The sequence below is a fragment of the Panulirus ornatus genome, chromosome 1 (assembly GCF_036320965.1).
Source record: "Panulirus ornatus isolate Po-2019 chromosome 1, ASM3632096v1, whole genome shotgun sequence".
Classification (NCBI taxonomy): Eukaryota; Metazoa; Arthropoda; class Malacostraca; order Decapoda; family Palinuridae; genus Panulirus; species Panulirus ornatus.
This window is the reverse complement of record NC_092224.1, coordinates 18,674,537-18,683,206: the sequence shown is the minus strand read 5'-3', so window position 1 is coordinate 18,683,206 and position 8,670 is coordinate 18,674,537. Positions and strand designations below refer to the sequence as shown.

The window sequence follows — 8,670 nt, the reverse complement described above, 5'->3', positions numbered from 1 at the left end:
TAAGAAGATAGGGATAACAGCAAGTCAATACAGTATGCTTTCAAGTATAATCTCACATGACTCAGCACGGCATGTTCTGACTCAAAAACATTTTCAACAAGCTCATATTTTTGCATAATATTGAGTCTTGTCTTGCACATACTGATTTTCAGTCCTTAGAAAGGCTTTCTTTATTTGTCTGGATCATTGATAACAATAAACAAGATAACCAAAACTACTTCATTTACTCTTAATTTTCTTAACCACAACACAAGCTTTCTTAAGGAAATGAAAAAACATACCTAAAATTATAATTTATTCTGAGATGAATTTCATGGTTATGTACAAATGAACATTATGTCCTGAGTTATGGGAAGATGCATATTGGGCTATTGTCATGAAAAATTTTGTGTGAACTGTTGTATTCATCCATATCATAGGACAGTGAAAGTAAGATTATATTTGTAATTGGTAGGGGTATGCACCTTCCCGCCACTTGTACATGGATTGAATAACATAAAGTTTAAAATCTACGACACAGAGGAGCTCCCAACAAATAAGTATAACTAGGGGGGGAAGGGGGGGCAAAATTGTAACTGCTTAGGTAAGAACGGGGACCATGGTTAAAAGTGTGGTAAGCAGGAGTGACACTGAAAGTTACCGCCACAGTAAATGGGCCAATGCAGCTACCACACACATTAACTATGGTCCATGCTAATGAACAAATGTTACATGTAAAAACACTTTTGTGAACCATGCACAACATCTGTCAACAGCAATTAACTGGCAAAAAGCTTTCTGAACTAATGGTACTGTTGCAGTTGCTTAATCCTATTGTGAGTCATGAGAAAATGTTGGGAGACACTACGGTAAGAGTGAACAATGGAGCAGGACACAGTAACAGAGACAAAAGAGCAGGCATCTTCTGCCAATGCTCCTATACAAAGAATAAACAACATCCAAACAGTAGCAAAAACCTTTCACGCACTTAATACATCATATATCTACAAATATGCACTATCATCAGCCTGGATTCTATAGGGGAGGAACACCTGGAATGCACGCATCAAAATAGTTTTTGCGAGGGGATCTGTACATTAAGCAACAGTTTTATACAGTACTTATAATCTCAACTTCTGTACATGCATTTGTATTTCTCGAAGTACCAAGATGTTTACCAGAAACATCAAGACAACTTCAATAATTATAATTGCACAGAGATGGAATTTTGTTGTGAAATTTTGCTTGAAATTATGTTAAATCTTTGGTAAATTATCAATTATTCCTTGCCAAACCCCAAGAAAAAAGTGCCTCCCCATTCTAAAAACTTCTGGACAAAAAAGAAAAAAAAAAATCTAATCACCTGGGAGGAAGTGACAACTTGATTTTTGACAAGAAGCCACAGAAATCTCTAAAGTTGCCCTTTTTTTGTGCAAAAAATATTTCAATATATCCTTATCTTGCCAGGTGATGTGCAGACAAACATAACACAACACGAGGGAAACAGCAAAGGGTGTACGACACCATAACAATGACATGAACAAAAGAGCTGCCGGACATTATTATAAAAATATTCCTTCTATGTTACACACAACAATGCACAGCATTCAGTCACTTCTTGCTCTCCAGTCAAACAATATTTACACATACTTGAGAGAAACCAGAAATCTGACTTAGTGTAAAATTCATTATTAAAAGTATATATTAAAAATCTCAAATAACTTAAAAATCCTTGTACTTACTATCATAGATTATACATCTACAAAATCCATCATTTTCTAAGATTTTATAAAAATTTTGATTTTTGTCTTAATTTACAGGTAAGAAAGTGTACATATGAGTATTACATACTCTTGCATGTCAATTCAGTATCTGATACTGAGATCTGCATCAATTAATAACAAGTTTCATTTCCTTGCTTGTACACAGGGATGATGGAAGGATCGACCAAATGCATGGCAATTCGTCCAGTGACTAGTTATCCTACAGGAAAGCATGCTCTCAAGTTTAATACACACTAGTATAAAAAAAAATAAAAGAAAAATCTTTGTACTGTATTTTCTTAAACTATATATGTACAAAGCAGTACAATTATATAATTGGATAACTTACAGCCATGATTTCTTACTTTCTATGTGTTTAAATATTGTTACTGTGCTGAACTTACATAAGAAATCAATAAGTACAGTGGTATTTGATCATAATACCTATGGCATATTCTATAAAAAATAATAAAAAAAAAAAAGGCTAGAACAAAGCCTTCCTCAGACCAACATTTGTAATTTTGTGCCCACATTATTCACTAAGACTGTTTATTAGCTGCCTATGCAACAATAATCATCTGCCTGTATTCTCATTTTTCAGCCCATGTAATTACAATAAATGCAACTACAACTACATACACTCTTTACTGTCATCACTTTTTTACTCACTGAAAAAATATTGTACTATTAATCATATGTCATAATCAGAACTCCATAAAAAAATAAATTATAGCTGCAATTAAAGAAAAAGAGAAAGGAAAGGTCATCTAAAAAAGCTTCAGGTCAGAGGTAATTCTCAATACATGAAATCACTAAACTAAACTCAAGAAAAAAAAAGAATCCTTGTTATAAGACCAATTTGATCATTTCTATATAATAGATAGTATTCCATAGGAATTTCTAAGGATATATGTTTCCTTGTCAGATCTGTACTGTCTGATAATCATTTTGTTCTTTAATTTCACATACCTAAACCTAAATTCCCTCACTCAGGTCTCTAAATCTTCCACCATATATACAAAACAATATAAAGCTCTGAAACGTCAGTCACTTATAAAGCTTTGGCCCCTTCATTTTTCTTTGCATTCTTCCATCAGTAATAAAAGCACCACAACATTTTCAACTGAATGATGGGAGTACCTCACATTTCTTCTACATTCTCTAATAAAACAATCCTTCTTTTAGGCAGAATACCGTGTTTTTTCACGGGAATTCTTACCATTGATTACACACTAACACCCAGTAATAGGAAGCACTGAACAGAAAAGTTTAACAGATATAAATGGAATAAACTGAATTTATTCCATTAATACCTGTTCTCAGTGACTCATTAAGTGGAAACAAAGGACTCCCAAGCATGGAAAAAAAAATACAGCTTTAGGATGGCAAGGACTGACCATGACAATTAAGTTAAACTATACATCTTCCAGCTCCAAACAAGAAGTTTCCGAGTCATAGCTTGACCAACTTAGGCTTCCATTTCATCTAAGAGTATTCTTTCCCCAAATTAGCAGACAGGTCACACCCTCTTTAGGTAAAACATCAACCTTACAAAAAAATCTGACAATTTCTAATATCACAGTAGGCTGGCACGACACTTTAAAATGAAATTCTAAACAATTAACCTTACAATACTAAGTGGTATCTGTCTGCCAATTTGTAAAAAAATTAGGATAAAAATTACTTGAAAATATCTTAAATAAATAATATGGTTCTGCTCTTTACACATGGCCCTCCATTTCCTTGAGTGTGAGGTGGCCGTTCCAGCCTATGAGCCAATCTCAGGAGGTGAAAGCTGCCGTTTTCTTGCGCTGCCTCTTGTTGTTCTCCAGTAAATAACTTAGGTCTATTGCACCTTTCGTTGGTAGTTGACTAAGGAGAGCTGTAGCCACCTTATTGACCCGCAAACGTTTCTTTGCACGCTGTAAAATATACATTTCAATTAATATATAATAAACAAAATGTAGGTACACAAAAATAAGTTCTATTTGACTTCCCTATAAAAGTGCTTAGAATAATTACACTTGTATATAATTTAATATTACTATATTTCCAAAACTGTTAAATTAGGTAACAGGCTGGCTGAAAAAAAGGATACATAGCTAATAAGCAGAAGGCAGTTGCAGACTGTTTCACTATCAGTGATTAGGACTATCCCAGCAAGGATCAGTTAATATGGGTCTATAAAATACACACCACAACCATTGCATTAATACCCAAGATTCCCTGCTTGATCTTAACAATGCAATATGTCCCTAACCCAAGCAAAAACAACCTACGTAACTAACTTATTCTTTCACCTGATTAACTCCTACATGCTGGCTTCAAGGTGTTAAAGGAAGAGGATTTATAATTCTGAATTATCTACGAAAGACAAGTAACAGAACTACTGAAAAGATTTTCTTTCATAACTGCAAAGTAACAGCAAAATAAGCAAACAGGCTATTAGTTATCCCAAGCCACAAAGCATGCTGTACTCCTACTTGATAAGGGGATTCTTTTCTAATATTTCTGAGTAATTTTGAAAGAGAATGAACAAGTTTCACAGCTTTTTTATCAAGCCAAGAAATTCTTATAATATGCAAAAACTATTTTTGAGAGATTATCATAAGGCTCATTCTTAAGCCTATGAACAGCAAGTCAAAGATACAACAGGCTTCAGCCCCTTTGCAGGCTGCACTGGACAGTATATTACACAAAAAAAATATTCCATACAATGATATTCTTTTCAATGAGTGGGCTTTCAAGTTGCAGACAAAAGTCCACATCAAGGATAAACTTTCACTGAATTATGAAAAGGGTTAAAAATAAGGTGAAGTATGAATAAAAAGGAAAAAAATAGTTGAGATTTGGAGGATGTCGAAAATGTCTTTAAAAAAGGACAGTTCCTGTTTGTTAGGAAAAACACAAGAGGGTATTGAGTTCCACATCTTCATAGTGTTCAGAAAGAAAGATATGACAGTGAGTTACCAGCAGCACAGTAATCAGTAAGTGCTGCCTGCTCTAGCTGATGTCAAAAACATGCAGTGTAAAGTAAAAGGGTAAAGCTTTGGGGTCAGACTGGGAAAGGGAGAGATGCCGAGTTTGATTATACTGAGCTACATAACTCTCTAGTAAGTGCAGTATATAATGAGCTGGAACCTTACCCAATGAGAACAGTCCTCTATAAAAAGTGTATATCAGTCTTATGTATGAATAGAGAAAAGAAAAGATTTATAGCATCTGAACATAATTCACAGTTTCTTAAAGGTACACTTAGCTATTTGTGTAAAAGTAATGTAGGGTGTCAAAGATAGGTTAGATCCGGGGTTCACAAACTTTCTAATCTATTGATACCATCACAGACTTACCAAGCTTTCATCAATTCCCAATCACATACAGTAAACCCTCGATTTAACAGACCCCAATTTAATAGATTTTGGATTTAATAGACCAGGCAAATAATAATACATTAATAATAATTCAAAAAATAAAATATATCTCAGACGCTGCACCATGCGCATTACATATCGCACTTTTTGGTAGCAGGGGGTATACTCGCTTTGTTTTGGTCTCAGTCTGCCTCAAGCAATTATGACGTCAAGTTGTATACAGAGAATTCTGGCTTTATAATCGTTACATTCAATTCAATGGACTTTAAGCATCAACAAACATATTGTAGGTTTACTGTATTACTGTACTCGGTTTCGGTGCATTACACATGACAGCTAGAGACTGAGTGTGAATGAATGTGGCCTTTTCCTGGTGCTGCTTTGCTGTAGGGAGAGAGAGAGAGAGAGAGAGAGAGAGAGAGAGAGAGAGAGGAGGGGGGGGATGCTATTTTGTGTATGGCAGGGTGGTGATAGGAATGGATGAAGGCAGCAAGTATGGATATGTGCACGTGTAAGTGTGTATAGCAAATATACATACCTATACATCTCAATGTACACATATATATACACACACACACATACATATATACACATTACATAATTCATACTGTCTGCTCTCTCAACCACACTCTTTTTATTACCACACATCTCTCTTACCCTATTGTTACTTACTCTATCAAACCACCTCACACCACATATTGTCTCCAAACATCTCATTTCCAGAACATCCACCCTCCTGCTCACAACTCTATCCACAGCCCACGCCTCGCAACCATACAACACTGTTGGAACCACTATTCCCCCAAACACACCCACCTCCGCCCCCCCCCCCCGAGACAACGTTCTCGACCTCCACACACTCTTCAAGGCTCCCAGAATTTTCGCCCCCTCCCCCACCCTATGATTCACTTCCGCTTCCATCCGCTGCCAAATCAACTCCCAGATACCTAAAACACTTCACTTCCCCCAGTCTTTCTCGATTCAAAGTTACCTACCAATTGACTTGACCCTCAACCCCACTGAACCCTACTCCCATCCACACCCACTCCCAACTTTCTTCCTTCACACACCCCACTAAACTCAGTCACCAGCTTCTGCAGTTTCTCACATGAATCAGCCACCAGCGCTGTATCATCATCGAACAACAACTGACTCACTTCCCAAGCTCTCTCATCCACAACAGACTTCATACTTGCCCCTCTTTCCAAAACTCTTGCATTCACCTCCCTAACAACCCCATCCATAAACAAATTAAACAACCATGGAGACATCACACACCCCAGCCGCAAACCTACAATCACTGACAACCAATCACTTTCCTCTCTTCCCACATGTACACATGCCTTACATCCTCCATAAAAACTTTTCACTAATTCTAACAACATGCCTCCCACACCATATATTCTTAATACCTTCCACAGAGCATCACTATCAACTCTATCATATGCCTTCTCCAGATCCATAAATGCTACATACAAATCCATTTGCTTTTCTAAGTATTTCTCACATACATTCTTCAAAGCAGACACCTGATCCACACATCCTCTACCACTTCTGAAACCACACTGCTCTTCCCCAATCTGATGCTCTGTACATGCCTTCACCCTCTCAATCAATACCCTCCCATATAATTTACCAGGAATACTCAACAAACTTATACCTCTGTAATTTGAGCACTCACCTTTGTCCCCTTTGCCTTTGTACAATGGCACTATGCAAGCATTCCACCAATACTCAGGCACCTCACCATGAATCATACATACATTAAATAACCTTTCCACCCAGTCAACAATACAGTCACCCCCTTTTTTAATAAATTCCACTGCAATACCATCCAAACCCGCTGCCTTGCCGGCTTTCATCTTCCGCAAAGCTTTTACTACCTCTTCTCTGTTTACCAAATTATCCTCCCTAACCCTCTCACTTTGCACACCACCTTGACCAAAACACCCTATATCTGCCACTCTATCATCAAACACATTTAACAAACCTTCAAAATACTCACTCCATCTCCTTCTCACATCACCACTACTTGTTATCACCTCCCAATCAGCCCCCTTCAATGAAGTTCCCATTTGTTCCCTTGTCTTACACACTTTAATTACCTCCTTCCAAAACATCTTTTTATTCTCCCTCAAATTTAATGATACTCTCTCACCCCAACTCTCATTTGCCCTCTTTTTCACCTCTTGCACCTTTCTCTTGACCTCCTGCCTCTTTCTTTTATACATCTCCCAGTCATTTGCATTATTTCCCTGCAAAAATCGTACAAATGCCTCTCTCTTCTCTTTCACTAATAATCTTACTTCTTCATCACACCACTCACTACCCTTTCTAATCTGCTCACCTCCCACGCTTCTCATGCCACAAGCATCTTTTGCGCAATCCATCACTGCTTCCCTAAATACATCCCATTCCTCCCCCACTCCCCTTACCTCCTTTGTTCTCACCTTTTTCAATTCTGTACTCAGTCTCTCCTGGTACTTCCCCACACAAGTCTCCTTCCCAAGCTCACTTACTCTCACTTACTCACACTGATGGAGTTTGGAAGTGCTTGTGTGAAAAAAGATAGTTGAGAGTACATGTGAATAAAATGAAGGGTATTAGGTACACCAGGGTCAAGGGAAAAGTTAGTTGGGATGTAAGTTTGAGTGGAGAAAAAGTGAAGTGAAGTGTTTTAGATATATGGGAGCGGACTTGGCAGATAATGGAACCATGGAAGCAGAAGTGAGTCATAGGGTGGGGGAAGGGACGAAGGCTCTGGGAGCGATGAAGAAAGTGTGGAGAGAGAGAGAGCAAAAAGGCAATGTTTGAAGGAATAGCAGTTCTAATAGTATTATATAGTTGAGAGGCATGGGATATAGATAAGGTTGTGTGGAGAAGGGTGGATGTCAGCAATGAAGCATTGCTATAGTGGATAAGATAATAAGCCAGAATGTAAAAGTAACCAAAGACCCCTTGTTCTTCCTTTCCATAAGAAATTTCTCAAATGTGTTCACATTCTCAAAAAACTGAAAGTAAAAGTATTACAGGTACATCACCAAATTTCTGGCAACTGATGGTTCGGTACCTCCTTTAGTCCCAAGAAAATTATGTGAGGGAAATTGAAATTACCGCGGCCACCATAGTAGTTTACTGGGCGGCCACAAATGGCATTGTGTGTAGGGCGCACTTATTTACATTCTTTACACTGCACTTGTTGGAGGTGATACTGCAACTCTGAGAGATTCTTAGCTATTTTGCTTAAATTTAACCCTAGCTATGGCTTCTAAGACATATATGATTGTGTCAGTCATGATGTTAAACGTAAACACCAGTCCATATCGATCCAAGTAGAACTGTTGAAAAAATGGACCATGGTGTTTCGGTGCGTAAGCTGTGTGACATCTACAGTATTGGTTCATCAACTGTTTATGATATAAAGAAGCAAAGGGAGAAAATATTGAAAATTCTATGCAGACAGCAATTCCAAGAAATAAATCATTATAAAACTATGAAAGATGGGAAGAGTACTAAGCATGATCAAGTGATGACGGAATGGTTTCGACAGCATCAGA

General features: G+C 37.4%; 1 protein-coding gene across 6 annotated transcripts in view; it reads right to left on the bottom strand.

Moving 5' to 3' along the window:
* Window positions 1–282: 282 nt before the first annotated feature.
* Window positions 283–8,670, bottom strand: part of ash1 (histone-lysine N-methyltransferase ash1) — a 546,010-nt gene continuing 537,622 nt past the window's right edge. For all 6 annotated transcript variants that reach the window (XM_071682098.1, XM_071682255.1, XM_071682335.1 and 3 more), the window contains one exon: window positions 283–3,664. In XM_071682098.1, the coding sequence (XP_071538199.1) occupies window positions 3,524–3,664 (141 nt within the window). In that variant the 3' untranslated portion in view covers window positions 283–3,523. The remainder of the gene's footprint in view (window positions 3,665–8,670) is intronic.